This window comes from Bos taurus, chromosome 7 (genome assembly GCF_002263795.3).
Source record: "Bos taurus isolate L1 Dominette 01449 registration number 42190680 breed Hereford chromosome 7, ARS-UCD2.0, whole genome shotgun sequence".
In the NCBI taxonomy this organism is placed as follows: Eukaryota; Metazoa; Chordata; class Mammalia; order Artiodactyla; family Bovidae; genus Bos; species Bos taurus.
This window is the reverse complement of record NC_037334.1, coordinates 40,425,567-40,441,674: the sequence shown is the minus strand read 5'-3', so window position 1 is coordinate 40,441,674 and position 16,108 is coordinate 40,425,567. Positions and strand designations below refer to the sequence as shown.

The 16,108-nt window shown below is 44.8% G+C and overlaps 1 protein-coding gene across 7 annotated transcripts in view; it reads left to right on the top strand.

Annotated features, from left to right (window-relative positions):
- IFI47 (interferon gamma inducible protein 47) overlaps positions 1 to 16,108 on the top strand; it is a 77,858-nt gene that overhangs the window by 34,057 nt on the left and 27,693 nt on the right. For 4 of the 7 annotated variants that reach the window (XM_059888195.1, XM_059888193.1, XM_059888192.1 and 1 more), the window contains exons 3-4: positions 1,984 to 2,091; positions 8,119 to 8,379. In XM_059888195.1, the coding sequence (XP_059744178.1) occupies positions 2,028 to 2,091; positions 8,119 to 8,379 (325 nt within the window). In that variant the 5' untranslated portion in view covers positions 1,984 to 2,027. Of the gene's footprint in view, positions 1 to 1,983; positions 2,092 to 8,103; positions 8,380 to 16,108 lie in introns of all 7 variants that reach the window. The other 3 variants (XM_059888189.1, XM_059888190.1, XM_059888191.1) reach the window with 1 other exon arrangement.

The following is a 16,108-nucleotide window of genomic DNA, read 5'->3' as shown; positions in this document are numbered from 1 at the left end:
AGCGCGGCCTTGGAATCTGCACAAGCCTCTGCTTACTTGCTTGACGAGGCACCTGCCCATTGCTATAGGTCTCCCTGGCTCCCTGCCGAGGTTATCGCGTGTGGCCCGGGCAGCTCCTTGTTGAGGTAGCGGGTGAGAGGAGCAGCGAGGATTTAATTGACTTGGCGGGGAATTTCCATCCTTTTCCAATTTCCATTCTGCACGCAGAACTGCAGGGCTGATCCTCTCCCCGCCCCTCCCATGCCAGATTCCCTACCACCACACCGAGCACCACCCATTCTAACTGCCCAGAGGCCTGAAGATTATTAGCACAGACCGGGAGTGTCCACCGTCACAGCAGTAATAATAGCTGATGTCCTTTATTCCAGGCTCTGTACTAAAAGCTTCAAGTACAAGTAGCCATTTCGGCTGTAGAAAATTCAAAATGTGCAATTTACAGATTTAAAATAGGGCCCGGAGAGGACGCTAGGGGGCAACACTGGGATCCAGATTCGGAAATTTTTTTCCTTTCTTTTTCTCAGAGTTTTTAACCGTATTTGTACTTGGGCCTTGTCTCAGAATGTTTTTTATACATAAATGAAATACATATGATTCCTAAGGATCCAAATTATATTTTTATAAGCTATTAAAATTTTTAGCTATAAGTATAAATTTGTGATATGTAATATATATGCTTCTAAGTTAACACATTAAATCACCAATTAAATAGCTACAGTTCCCAGAATTTGTAAGTATTGAGAGTAAAGCATATTTACGGGTGTCTGAAATCACTGTCATATGATTGGAAAACATCTGTGGATTCTATCATGGACCACTGCACAGGTTCTGCTAATCCTGCTGAACTTCCATTCAGCATGGAAAATGGGCCAAACTTCAGCTAGAGCTTAGTGAAAATAAAGAGGTTATTTTTTTCCTCCAAGTTGAGGCTCCTGAATGCAATAGGAGGATTCAGGGCTTCCCTGGGGGCTTAGTGGTAAAGAATTCACCTGCCAAGCAAAGGAGACACACATGTAAAGAACAGACTTTTGAACTCAGTGAGAGAAGGCAAGGATGGGGTAATTTGAGAGAATAGCATTGAAACATGTACATTACCATATGTAAAATAGATGACCAGTGCAAATTTGATGCGTGAAGCAGGGCACCCAGAGCCGGTGCTCTGGGACAACCCAGAGAGATAGGGTGGGGAGGGAGGTGGGAGGCGGGTTCGATGGGGGGAACACATGTATACCTATGGCCGATTCATGATGATATATGGCAAAAACCAGCACAATATTGTAAAGTGATTATTCTCCAATTAAATTAATTTTTAAAAAAGAATGGTATAATAAATGTCCTTGAACATAAAAAATGTGGGGGAGGATTTCTGTATCTGGGTATTCTGTTTCATATACTAAATATACATCTGTCCTCAGAAAATGAATATGTATTTTTCCAAAGATGTATATGCATGTTCCATTTCTCCTATTTACTACATAATCTGTTATTTAAAAAAAAATGAAAGAAATGGCAACCCATTCCAGTGTTCTTTAAACAACAAACATGTTTGTCAAATGAGTAATATTGCAAAGGGAGAGGTCAGGGCTGCCTAGCTGAGCAGCTGGGCAGGGCTGAGCCAGGCAGGAGTGCATGGGTTCTCCTTCTGGCAGCATATGAGCATCTCCTGGGAGGTTTCAACGCCTGCCAGTGTCCAGCCCTCCTGTACCTCCAAACCAACTAAATCCATGTCAATGGCAGGATTGTCAAAGCTGCCGGGTGGTGTTAGGCAGCCAGATGGAGACATCCCAGTCCTGGCTGCTCTCCTGGCTTTGTGCCTGCCTGCTGGGGAAGTTTCCCGTCACTCCTGAGACAAGACCCCCATGTTTCTCTTCCCTTCCAATGTGCCTCTCATTGTCATTCCATACTATCTCTCCCAGCGAACACAAGGATGGGAAGGATGTTTATGCCTTAAGATTCATACTATCCTTTTCCATTTTCCCCTTGTAGAGAGTCCCTGGGGGTTGCCCTCGGTGGCCGATGGCCCAGCTTCCATGGCAAAGGTGGTGATGGCAGAACTGGCAAACCTGAAGTTGGAAAACAAGTCATGGCCTAGAGGTAAGACCTTGCCCGCCTGCTAAAGAAAGGATAGGATGGTGGAGGCCAGGAGCCCCCAGCCTGCAGGAGACCATGTTCACTGTCTAGGAATCTGGAGGACTGTCTTGGGGTGGGGAAACTCTGCCAGGATAGAGGATACAGAGGCCAGGGCCTCTGGACAGTGTCCCAGGAACTGAGACCTGGCCTCCAGAGAGCTGACCCAAGCATCTTTCCTCACCCCACCCCAAACTCCAGCTGTCTCCTTCCCAAGGCCACCTCTCCCTTCAGAATAGGAAAAGACTGAGACTAAGAAGGTGCTGTGTCCCTGCCTGTTGTTTAGTTGCTCAGTCATGTCTGACCCTTTGCAACCCCTTTGCATGGACTGTAGCCCACCAGGCTCCTCTGTCCATGGGATTTCCCTGGCAAGAGTACTCAAGTAGGTTTCCATGTCTTTCTCCAGGGAATCTTCCTGACCTAGGGATTTAACCTGAGTCTCCCGTACTGTGGGCATTTTTTTTTTTAACCACTGAGCCACCTGGGAAGCCTGCCCCATGCCTGAACTTTTTCTTATGTTCATTATCTCATTGGATGCTCCAGCACTGTGGAGCAGGTCAGTTCATTGAGCCTACCTACAGATGAGAAAACCAACACCTGGAGCATTGAAATAACTTCCTCAGAGCCATGCAGCTAGGGACTGGCAGTGCTATATGGATCGTAGGGGAGGTGTTCAGTTCAGTTCAGTTCAGTCACTCAGTCGTGTCCGACTCTTTGCAACCCCATGAACTGCAGCACACCAGGCCTCCCTGTCCATCACCAACTCCCGGAGTTCACTCAAACTCACGTCCATTGAATCGTTGATGCCATCCAGCCATCTCATCCTCTGTCGTCCCCTTCTCCTCCTGCCACCAATCCCTCCCAGCGTCAGAGTCTTTTCCAGTGAGTCAACTCTTTGCATGAGGTGGCCAAAGTACTGGAGTTTCAGCCTTAGCATCATTCCTTCCAAAGAACACCCAGGACTGATCTTCAGAATGGACTGGTTGGATCTCCTTGCAGTCCAAGGGATTCTCAAGAGTCTTCTCCAACACCACAGTTCAAAAGCATCCGTTCTTCAGCACTCAGCTTTCTTCACAGTCCAACTCACATCCATACATGACTACTGGAAAAACCATAGCCTTGACTAGATGGACTTTTGTTGGCAAAGTAATGTCTCTGCTTTTGAATATGCTATCTAGGTTGGTCATAGCTTTCCTTCCAGTGAGTAAGCATCTTTTAATTTCATGGCTGCAATCACCATCTGCAGTGATTTTGGAGCCCCCAAAAAATAAAGTCTGACACTTTCCACTATTTCCCCATCTATTTCCCATGAAGTGATGGGACTGGCTGCCATGATCTTAGTTTTCTGAATGTTGACCTTTAAGCCAACTTTTTCACTCTCCTCTTTCACCTTCATCAAGAGGCTTTTTAGTTCTTCTTCACTTTCTGCCATAAGGGTGATGTCATCTACATATCTGATGTTATTGGTATTTCTCCGGACAATCTTGATTCCAGGTTGTACTTCTTCCAGCCCAGCGTTTTTCATGATGTACTCTGCATAGAAGTTAAATAAACAGGGTGACAATATACAGCCTTGACGTACTCCTTTTCCTATTTGGAACCAGTCTGTTGTTCCATATCCAGTTCTAACTGTTGCTTCCTGACCTGCATATAGGTTTCTCAAGAGGCAGGTCAGGTGGTCTTGTATTCCCATCTCTTTCAGAGGTGGGGCAGACACAAAAACATCTCCTGGCCTGGGTGGCAAAGGGACTGGCTCCTTCCTCCCCAACCATGGTCAGAGGAAGAAGGAGGCTAGGCTAATGGGGTACAGGACTGCTCCTTTTTGAAGACCAGCCATGTGGCCAAGAGACTAGGAAGTGGAGAGTTAGGGTGGAAGTGGGGAAAAACTAATGTTCACGCAGGCCCTGAAACAACAATGGGCATGTAGCAACTTCCTTAGGCCATGTCACTGCAGGAGCAGATACCGCTGGATGCCTGCCGTGTAGCCCCCACTTCCTCCTGCCTTGGTCTCACAGTGCCTGGCACTGACCCCAGCCTGGCAGGTGGTATCACCTCCAAAGCCAGGGAGGTGGCCTTCCTCAGCTGTTTTTGCTTCACTGTGGGCTGCAGCCCAAGGCATGATGATTCCACTTGGGTCCAGTTAGCAGGTGGCAATCTAGTCCCAGCTGAGATTGTTCTCCTAGGCAAAAATGGCAATGAGCAGTATGTGAGCCCCCACAGAGAGCAGGCTGGACTCTCAAGACTATCTGGTAGGCAGAGCAGAGACTGGTAGGATTTTCAGGGAGGGAAGGGTGACAGGCCCCTCACTGGGTACATGGGAAGCAGTACCTGAAAGTCAACTGAGGCAGGCCACAGTCATGAACTTGTGCTAAAAAGCAGGTCCCTGACTCCCAGGATGGGTACCAGATGCCAGGATGTAGGCCATGGTAAGTAGTCCAGGGCAGAGCAGATTCCAGGAACCAGACCCCTCATGGCAAGGAGGGCCAGGCCAGATCTGGACAAGCCTGGGAAAGATTCAGGATTCAGCCCCTTCCTTCACCCCACATCTGCTACACTGAATCACAGCACCATTTTATTTTTCCCTGCCTTCTTGCAGCAGCCTCGGGACACCTGACATATGCTTCTGACTTGGGACCTTTGCACTGGCTCTCCCCTCTGCAGACCTGGAATGCTGTCAGATCCTTATATGGCTGGTTCCTTCCTGTCTTTTATAAAGAATTCCCTTTTGGAGGAGGCCTTTCCATTCTAGAACTGTATTTCTTGGCACATAGTGCCTTCCTGCATCTTTCTCTGCTGGAATCTGCCTCTCCCTCCCTTTTCTAAGGACACATTTAGGGCCTGCCTAGACAATCTGGGATAATCTCTCCATCTCAAGATCCTTAATTTAATCTGCAAAACTCCTGTTACCATATAAACTAACATTCAACAGTTGCAGGGATATCTCGGGGGGCATTTTTCAGCCTACCCCACTATGCTTTCTGAGCTGTGGAGAGGGAGGCAGGACCAGAGGCCCAGCTTGTACGGCTTCCTCACTACCCAGGAGTCCCAGCAGCTACACAAAGACACAGGATCTTTTCTGTCCCTCACTTCCAGGGCAGGTAGAGCTGCTGCAGATCAGAGCCAAGGAGTGGGTGGATCACCTTGACGTGGAGAAATCATAGCCTCTGTTCTCCCCCAAAGAACTTTGTGCCCATTCACAGCTGCCAGCACAGGAGTACCCCCACACTGCCCTTTGAGTAACTCAAAGATGTGCATGGAAACAGCACCACGAGAGATAATTCAGTCATTTCCCAGGAGGCCCACATCAGTTCAGGCCTGATGTTAACCTTCACTCAAACACTCCTAACATTGACCACTCTTGCCTCCCATGAGGAGGTTCTCCAGGCATGAGAAGACAGCATGCCTTTTCTCAGTTTAGAAGAAGACAGCAGTCCCTGGGGAGAGAATCTGGGCTGCCCTCATTCTAGTACATGCCTTTGAGTACTACACTTGGTCTCCCCTGGGCCTTGATTCCCTTATCTGTAAAATGGGACCAATCACACTGACCTCTTAGGTTTATTGTAAGGATGAACTAAAATAGTGAATGAGGAGGAGTTAAACCAGTGCAGGCACAGCAGTCACCAAAAATAGCAACTCTGATTATCCTCATACCATTCATGTTCTTGTTTTTTGTCCAATTTAGCAACTTCCAGCTGTGTGCTGCTGCTGCTGCTGCTAAGTTGCTTCAGTCTTGTCCGACTCTGTGCGACCCCATAGACGGCAGCCCACTAGGCTCCCCCGTCCCTGGGATTCTCCAGGCAAGAACACTGGAGTGGGTTGCCATTTCCTTCTCCAATGCATGAAAGTGAAAAGTGAAAGTGAAGTCGCTTAGTCGTGTCCGACCCTCAGCGACCCCATGGACTGCAGCCCACCAGGCTCCTCCATCCATGGGATTTTCCAGGCAAGAGTACTGGAATGGGGTGCCATTGTCAGCTGTGTGCTAGGTCCTGGATAAATAGAGGGCAGATGGACTTCCCACCCTCATGAAATCCATAGTTTCACAGGAAGCACAGGACACTCTTGAGATCCCTCTGTGAGACATCAGGCTGAAATCGAGAGGACTTCCTGGAGGAAGGGATGCTTGACTGCAACCTGAGGGATGTGGAGAGTGGCTGAGAGAAAGCAGAAAGGGGAATGCCTAGGGCAGAAGAAACAGCAGGTACAGAGGACCTGGCCAGAGTTTGGTATAGCCTGAAGTAACAAGGAGGCAATAAAAAGAGAGCTGTGAGTGTAGAGATGTGTTTGACTCTTTTCACATGTGAATGTTCAACCAATGAGCACCCACTGTATGCCAGAAGCTGTTCTAGGTGCTGGGGAAACAGAACAATCCATACAGAAATCCCTGCCCTTGGAGAGCTGACACTGCAGAGGAAAGAGTCCATTAACAAGACAAACAAATGCATACTCTCTAGTCAGTGCAAATGCATACTCTCTCCAGTGCTCTGGAGAAAAATAACACAGAGACAGGCGTATTAGGGGATAAAAACTTCTGAGCAAAAGTTTTTTAAAAATACGAAAGTAAGCCAGGGATATCTCTGAGAAATGTGACCTGAGTTTAAGATACAGCATTTATTTGAATAGCTTGAGTCAGGACTGGCTGCTAAGTAGATTTCATCTCCAGCACCAAGTTAAATCAATGAGTTTGGAGTTATGGTAGAGAGGCAGCATTTGGACTCAAAGAGATAAGAGATCAACTAGTCTTGGGCCTCCCTGGTGGCTCAGATGGTAAAGAATCTGCCTACAATGCAGGAAACCTGGGTTTGATCCCTGGGTCAAGAAGATCCCCTGGAGAAGGAAATGGCAACCCACTCCAGGTTTCTTGCCTGGAGAATCCCATGGACAGAGGAGCCCACTGGGATACAGTCCCTAGGATCACAAAGAGTCAGACATGATTCAGCAACTAACACACAGTAATGTCTGCTGTGGGAACAGAAGGGAGTGGGGAATGGAGTCAAGGTGCCACCAGCTTGGCAGTAATGGTTCAAGCTAAGAATGATGTCCAACCTTTCTCAAGCATATCTGGGCAATGAATTAAGCTTAATTAACCACATAAATTTGGAGAAGGCAATGGCAACCCACTCCAGTACTACTGCCTGGAAAATCCCATGGATGGAGGAGCCTGGTGGGCTGCAGTCCATGAGGTCGCTAAGAATTGGACACGACTGAGCGACTTCCCTTTTACTTTTCACTTTCATGCATTGGAGAAGGAAATGGCAACCCACTCCAGTGTTCTTGCCTGGAGAATCCCAGGGGCGGGGGAGCCTGGTGGGCTGACATCTATGGGGTTGCACAGAGTCAGACACGACTGAAGCGACATAGCAGCAGCAGCAGCAACCACATAAATTAAGCTCCCAAGCAACCAACTTTTTAAAAATATCCCACCCTTTTTGTGAGAAATTGGAAACCAGACAATCACACTCACTAGAGATGAATACAAAGTATGAGTAAGTAGGCCCTGCGTGAGGAGCTGAGAAACTTTCTGAGAATAAAGTCCATAAGCCTTAATGCATGACCTTTGGCCTCAATGTTCAACTGGTTCTCTCTATATTAATCTCTTTGGATGCCTTTATGTTTTTTTTTCACTGAAATTGCTAGTGCTTACTCTTGCTAATGGACTTCCCAGGTGGCGCTAGTGGTAAAGAACCCACCTGCCAATGCAGGAAACATAGGGACTCATGTTTGATCCCTGGGTTGGGAAGAGCCCCTGGAGGAGCAGCAACCTACTCCAGTTTTTTTGCCTGGAGAATCCCACGGACAGAGGAGCCTGGTGGACTACAGTCCATGGGGTTGCAAAGAGTTGGACATGACTGAAGCAACTTAGCACGCACACACACATTCTTGCTCATAATAAATTCTCTTGGATAAGTTTCTACTGCCAACCTCACCCAGCACACTGAGGCCTGGTGCAGATCCTGGTCGTCTATGTGAACCCAAGACCAGTTTGTGTTTCCACAGGGACGCACTCCCTCCGCTACCACTACCTGGACCTGTCAGAGCCGGACCCGAGCCTCCCTAAGTTTCAGGCTGTAGGCTACGTGGATGATCAGCCTTTTATCCGGTATGACAGTCGTGTGGACAAAGCTGAGCCCCAGGCTCCATGGATTATGCCCATGAATGCCAAGTACTGGGAGAAGGAGACCAAGAAGCAGAGGAAATGGGCAGAGCTTCATCAGGTGGAGACATGGAGAATGATGGGCTACCACAACCACAGCAGCGGTACGTTGGGTGGACGCCCCATTCTCCTTCCTTCACCCTCTGCACGCTCACTCTCCGGGCAGCTATGTTTGTCAGAGGGTGTGGGGCAAGCCTCTGATACTTGGCTCTTTTCAGTCTCCTTCCCCACAGTCAAGCAGGGGCCTCAGGGCCTCAAAATCCATTGTGGGCTCTCAGGCAGCCAGGCACACAGGCGCAGATCGAAGCAAGCATCATACCGGCAGTCGCTGGGGGCCCATCGAATGAGTCCCTCCCCTCACCCCATTGCCCTACCCTATTAGCTAACCTGGGCTTCTGAAACTCAGCTGATGGGGAGAGATTTCCTCCTCAGCCACATACAGACTCAGAAATCCTCATCTTCCCCATTCCTGTTAAGCATCTTCTTCATTCAACTCCAGGCTCTCTTATGTGTCCACTTAGGTACTGAGTGTTCTCATCTTCTGCCACCAGGGTCGTCACTCATTTCCCCCAGGTGGTTTGCTTCTGAGCTTAACCCCATGCACCAGCCATGTTGCTCTTCTGGAATTCTACCAGTTTAGGCAGGCAAAAGCTTCCTCCCTTGTGGGGATCAGCCTGTGGAAAGGCTTGCATGAATGGAAGGAAGTGCTGATCAGCTCTCTGTTGAAGGAAATAGGAAGCACAGGCTTGTGTTTGCAGCCACATCTTCCATTGGCTCCCTTGTGGCTCAGCTGGTAAAGAATCCGCCTGCAATGTGGGAGACCTGGGTCGATCCCTGGGTTGAGAGATCCCAGGAATAGGGAATGGCTATCCACTCCAGTATTCTGGTCTTAAGAATTACGTAGACTGTATAGTCCATGGAGTCGTAAAGAGTCAGACAAGACTGAGAGACTTTCATTCTGTGCCAGTCATAGGTTACTCTTCTTCATCAGCCTTGGGTTTCCTTATATCTACAGGGTCAGGGATTTGGGATCAACATAGTCTCTAATTAGTCTAGGAGTTGCATCATGTTGAGATACAGGTCTGTATATGTAGATTGTTCACTGACTAAAAATTTCCCTGGTAAGCCCTTACGTGTATTGAGGTCCAGTACTTACTACACTAGCCACTCTAATGTCAAAAAACCCTGTGATTTATTTCCTGTATGTAATCTAATTGCTTCACATACAACCTCTCCTACCCTCCATTCTCTAAAGCAGTTTTATCTTGCTAGCCAGATTTAGATATAAATTTGGATATTTAGATACCCAGATATAGCACACTGCTGTTTAAAACATGGAAATAGGGGCAGGAGGACAGATAGGCTAACAGCTTGTTTCTAAGACTTAAACTGAATTAGGGTTTGAGGTCTCAAGGAAAGCCCTATAGTCTGGCAAGGAGTGACATCACAGCAAAATTTTGCAAAGTGGCAAGAAAGATATGCATGGAATAACACTTCTGGCCCCTCACAGCCTTCACAAAATGTTAGGACATCTATAAGTTTCCAGGTGTCCTAGAAAGTGGTTGCTTAAGTACTGAGGGGACCTCTGGACAAAGAGTCGATGTCAGAAAAAACAGCTCTTCAAGTGAAAGTCTTTGGTTTCTAGCTGGCAGTCAGCAGAAATCAATGCCTTCACATGTCAGATGGTCAGAGAGAACCTGTAATCATGCCAGCAGGTCAGGGCGTGCCACCCTGCACCAAAAACCACTGAGGAGAGATGGGAGTAGCAGTGTATGGATGTGAAGCACCTTTGTACAGCTGGCACGAGGTCACGTGGCATACCCAGAAAGCCATCGTGTAGGAGCGGTGTGGGTGGGGAGAGTCTGAAAGACTGCATTTATCCAAAGAGACTGAATCAACCAAAAGAGGCCTTTAAAATGGACAGGGACTAAAAATACCCAAGACTGTGATTTTCAGTGTCACATGAGACCTTCTGCCCGAGAGCACCGCCTGAGCACACTAAGCTTGAGGGCCTAGGCTTCATGAAGAAACTCAGTGACTAAAGCCCTCAGGGCATGAGTCTGGATAAGGAAGGTGCTAGAGATGTAGGAACAGTACACCAAGACACTGGCTGTGGTTGTTGTTGTTGTTTTATTTTTTGTTTCTTTTTTATTGGAATATAATTGATTGTACAGTGTTGTGTTAGTTCCTGCTGTACAACATCATGAATCAGCCATTGTTGTTCAGTCGTCCAGTCGTGTCCAACTCTTTGCGACCCATAGAGGTGCAGCACGCCAGGCCTCCGTGTCCATCACCATCTCCCAGAGTTTGCCCAATTTCATGTCCATTGCATCAGTAATACCATCCAGCCATCTCTTCCTCTGATGCTTTCCCAGCATCAGGGACTTTTCCAATGAGTCGACTGTTCACACCTGCTTCAGCTTCAGCATCAGTCCTTCCAATAAGTATTCAGAGTTGATTTCCCTTAATATTGACTGGTTTGATCTCCTTGCTGTCCAAGGGACACTCAGGAGTCTTCTCCAGCACCACAGTTCAAAGGCATCAATTCTCTGGCATTCTGCCTTCTTTACAGTCCAGCTCTCACAACAGTACATGACCACTGGGAAGACCATAGCCTTGACTATATGGACCTCTGACAGGAGAGTAATGTATCTGCTTTTCAACACACTGTCCAGGTTTATCATAGCTTTCCTGCCAAGAAGCTAATGTCTTCTGATTTCATGGCTGCAGACACCGTCTGCAGTGATTTTAGAGCCCAAGAAGAGGAAATCTGTCACTAGCTCCACCTTTCCCTTCTATATGCATGAAGTAATGGTATTGGATGACATAATCTTAGTTTTTTTTAATGTTTAGTTTTAAGCCAGCTTTTTCATTCTCCTCCTTCACTCTCATCAAGAGGCTCTTCAGTTCCTCTTCACTTTCTGCCATTAGAGTGGCATCATCCACACAAGAGAGGTTGTTGATATTCTCCCACCTATCCTGATTCCAGCTTGTAACTCATCCAGCTCAGCATTTCTCATGATGTGCTCAGTGTATATGTTAAATAAACACGGTGACAGCAGACAGCCCTATTGTACTGCTTTCTCAATCCTGAACCAATCAACTGTTCCATACAGGGTTCTAACTGTTGCTTCTGACCTGCATACAGGTTTCCTCAGGAGACAGGTAAGAGGTTGGTATCCCCATCTCTTTAAGAGTTCCACAATATGTTATGATCACACAGTCAAAGGCTTTAGTGTAGTTGATAAAAGAGAGGTAGATGTTTTCCTGGAATTTCTTTCTTTCTCTATGAACTAACAAATGTTGGCAATTTAAATCTCTGGTTCCTCTGCCTTTTTCTAAACCCAGCTTGTTATGTCTGGAAGTTCCTTGGTTCTCATAATGCTGAAGCCTAGCATGCAAATTTTAAGCATGACCTGATTAGATGATTAAGCAGGTTCTGATTTAGACCTGGGAGATGAGGCAATTGTCCGATGATTAGGTCATTCTTTAATACTGCCCTAAGGAGGGATACATAATGTGTATATGTGTACATATATCCCCTCCTTCTTGAGCCCCCCTCCCACTGTCCCATTTCCACTCATCTAAGTTATCACAGTTCCAGCCCCTAGGTCATCTCAGAGCACTGAGCTGAGCTCCCTGTGCTGTATGACAACTTCCCACTAGCTGTTTTACACATGGTAGGGTATATATGCCAGTGATATTCTCTCAGTTCATCCCACCCTCCTTCTCCCACTATGTCCACAGGGTCCATCTCTACGTCTGTGTCTCTGTTTCTGCCCTGCCAAAAAGGTTCATCAGTACCCTTTTTCTAGATTCCATATATATGCAGTAATGTACAGTGTTTGTTTGTCTCTTTCTGACGGGCTTCACTCTGTAGTTGTTTCTTAAATGATCGCTCTGACTGCAGTGTGTAGAACAGAATGCAAGAGGGAGAGAATGGGATGTCAGGAAGCCAGTTTGAAAAGCTGTTTTCGTATCTCTGCTGCTGATGGGTTGACTAGGGATTTGAGCAATGGAGTTTAGAGAGATTTCGAAATGGAGGACTGATTATATGGTGTTGGGGAGAGGTGAAGGAGAAGAGGGCTCAAGAGAGAGTTCCAGGCTTCTCTGATAAGAGGTGCCACTTCACAAGGTAAAGAGCCTTAGCAGGGGAAGTAGGTTTACAAGGAACTGCAAAGCTAGAAAAAGGGAATAGAAACTACCTACAGTGTCAGAATTAACCTTGAAAATCGTCAGTGTCCAGAGCAAGGAACATTTTTGTTAGTAATTTAATGATAATGTTAGCCACTCATTAATATATACTATAAATTCAATGGTGCTAATTATCTCCTTCCATTCTGCAATGAACACTCTATTTTTTTAAAAAGTAATATTTAATGATAGACGTACATGAGAGTGCTTCACTTCTAAACAAAGAATGACATAGGAAAGTATTAAATTAAGAAACATTTTTCCCTGCATACTCTCACTCATTTTTCTTGAAATTATATTATCACCTTTGTTTTGTCTTTTGTTCTTTAATTCTAGCTAAATATATATATATATATATATATTCTACAGAGTTTTTTATTTTCCTGACCTCCTTAGTATGACTTTGTCATGTTTAGCTCAGGAATGGTTAGAAGCTGTAGAATTCTCTGATGTGGATGGAGCGAGTGGCACAAACAAAAAACTGAAGTGGAATATTCTCACAATGTTCTCCCTATTCCATATTCTTACAGTCCACGTGTCATAACACTTTCCTCATAGGTCAGATGCAGTTACCTGAACTCCAAGAAATTGCTGGTTCTCTTGGACAAGCTGTAATTTTAGGAAAAACCAATAGTATCCTCGGATTTAATGTCTCTTCCATGTCTATTACTGATCCTATCCCAGCCCCAGTGATTCTGGCTGGGCTAAGGTAGAAAATGCAACTAGAAAGATGCATTTTGCTATTTAAAACATTGCTTCTTTCTTATTTTAACTGTTCTTCTATTTCAGTACAGTAATTTAGAGAGCATGTCTTTCTAATTATTGCCTATTTTTTTTAAGTATTGCCAAAATCATAAAGTAGTTGAAAAGGAGTGGTATCTTCTAAAAAAGTATTTATTGGTGTAAAATATGCTTTGCTTTGCTTATTTACAACAGTGCTTCATGAATATGCTCTAGAGGAAATATTGTAATAATATTGACTTCATGCCTTTGAACATACTTTTAACAAGAACGTTAAACACTTAGCCTGGCCAGAGGAGTTTGCTACTGAATGTAGTTGATCACGTGATCACCACTCTGTCGCTCGTGACCATTCACAGGTGGCTGCCCAGCCGGTTGGAAGGCTTTCATTCCTGTTCATCATGTAGCCCTTGTGACTTCGCTCTCAGTGGTCACTCAGCCAGTGGGCCACACAGCTGGGACAGCCATTTTCTCAACAGCCTTCAGTAAAGGCAGAAAGATGCCGATGTAAGTTATAACTCCAGAGATTTATTTAAGTGGAAGGAATGAAGTTACTTCACTAATCCTGGTACACTGACAACCTGGGAATGGCAACTGCCTCTTCAACGTTGGACTGTTATCTATGAATGTTGTCTTTTATGTTTTTAAAATGTGCCTTCTCTGTGAACTTGCTCCACAGCTTGTTATTTGAACTCTTTGTGTAGGAAAAAGAGCTTCTGTAGATTTAGATTTGAAATGAGACATTTAAAAAGATAAAGTTCTATATATCTTTTTTTTTTAGGAAAAAAAAAGAAGCATGGTAACAGGCCAATTGTTGTAATTCTCTACTCTTTTTTTTCTTTAGGGTAATTGTGTATCAGTTGGGATTACTGCACTGGCTTTGAAGGCCGTACTAAAGGACTCCAATAATAACCAAAATCAGTGGACTTAGTGGGAATACAACAATTCCGTTTAGCAGCTGTTGGGCCAACTACACAGATCTTACTTTCTTAGAACAGGTGAATGTACTATTTTTGATTCCCTCATATGTATACCCATAAATAAGGATAATTATAATTCCTTTAATGAATAAAGTGGTCTATACTACCTGGTCAATAAATTATAGAAATCAGAATGTCTAGCTTACAAAAATATATCTAATATGCAAAATAAGGTGAAAATAAAATTAAGCAATTAAGGGAATTAAAACAGGTAATTTGAGGATGTAAATCAAAATTATATCATGATTCATATTTTCTTCCTTATCCATGTGTAATTCTTCTAAATCATCTATGTAAAATTACATATTACAATTATAGTAGAAAATTTAATATATAGAGTTTTCAGTTCAACAAAAGAAAAGGGTAAGATAGTATCAGGTAAATTTTAATGGCCCATGCTGGAGTTCAGAGTTGGGCTGGAAAGTGGGTTCTAGTCTTTCTATAAGCCAATGCGAAGAGAAAACACGAGTGTTTTCATGATTCATAGCTCTCTAAAATAAAACAGCGCTCTGATGGAATTACAATTTGCTCTGAGACCAGAACAGATGTCTCCTGTGAGTTCTCATGAAGTATACTCATGATCTCTTCAACATGGTTAGCGTAAATATAGTCACAACTCCCACAGTGAGGTTTCTTATATTATTTCCATGTGGACTGATGGCATAGGCTTCAACTGGTAAAAGCCTTTCTACCGTGGCAAAAATGATACATCCAAAAAGTAGGTCTCTAGTGATGATAGATGAATCAATGTCAAAAGGAAGGAAATAGACTCGCTGTGCTGGACACAGACCCAGCATTACTCCGTTTACCTCAACCCAGGGCTCATTTAGGACCTTTATAAGCCCTAACTCCTGAAAAAGTTTTATCTCAGCCTCACTCTCCTCACCAATCTTATTTCAAACACACACACACTAAAAGTCAGAATAAAGCCACAGTAGGGCTTTCCTGGTGGCTCAGTGGTAAAGAATCCATGTGCCCGTGCAGGAGATGGGTTTGATCCCTGATCCGGGAAGATTTCACATGCCACAAAACAACTAAGCCTGTGTACCACAACTGTTGAGCCTAAGCTTTAGAGCCCATGCTCTGCAACAAGAGAAGGCACCACAATGAGAAACCCTTGCACTGCAATTAGAGAGTTGCCCCTGCTCAGCACAGCAATGAAAACCCAACACAAGCCAAAAATAAATTCTCTTTAAAAAACCAAAATAAAGAGTAAGATAAGTTAAAGAAATTCTAACAATAATCTGGATTTTTTTTCATAAGACCTAAATATCAAAAGCTAATATCATTCCAAAAGAGAGAAACTTGATCTTCCTACTGGGCAGCAATATCTCAACCTAGAGTTTTATGGAAATCCAGTGGCAATGAATTCAACATTGTGCCCTGGGGCAAGAGCCTGCAGTGTCCTATAAGCTCTAACAGTCAGCCTAAATGATGAGCTATGAGGCACTTGACAAGAACCCCCTCTGAAAGAAGGTTGCCCACCTCCCTGGGAAGGTGCCCAGTGGCAGAGACCCAACCTGAGGATCAAGGTCTTCATACTACGACTTTCAAAGGCAGTGTTCCAAAGTAACTGGGATCACTAGAGTGCTGAAGCAATAATGTAGATTTTGACGCTTTTCATGATAACAAAATAGTGCTCTCCTTTATCCAGTAAATTTTCCTTTAGAGTTCAAAGCTTCCCTTGGAATGTCTATCTGTTGTTTCTAATTCTCTTCCTCCCTCCCTCCCTTCCTCCTTTCTTCCCTATTTCCTGCTTTCTTTTTTCCCGTAAGTGTAGGCTTTCAGTTCCCTGCTTATGTACAGTAAGGAAGGTCAAATATAGTCATCTCTTCATGATTTTTAGATCGGTTAGCCAGTTTGTAGATTAACCACTGTAAAACTGTACAAACAACAAAGCATATGCAAGAAAAGTGAT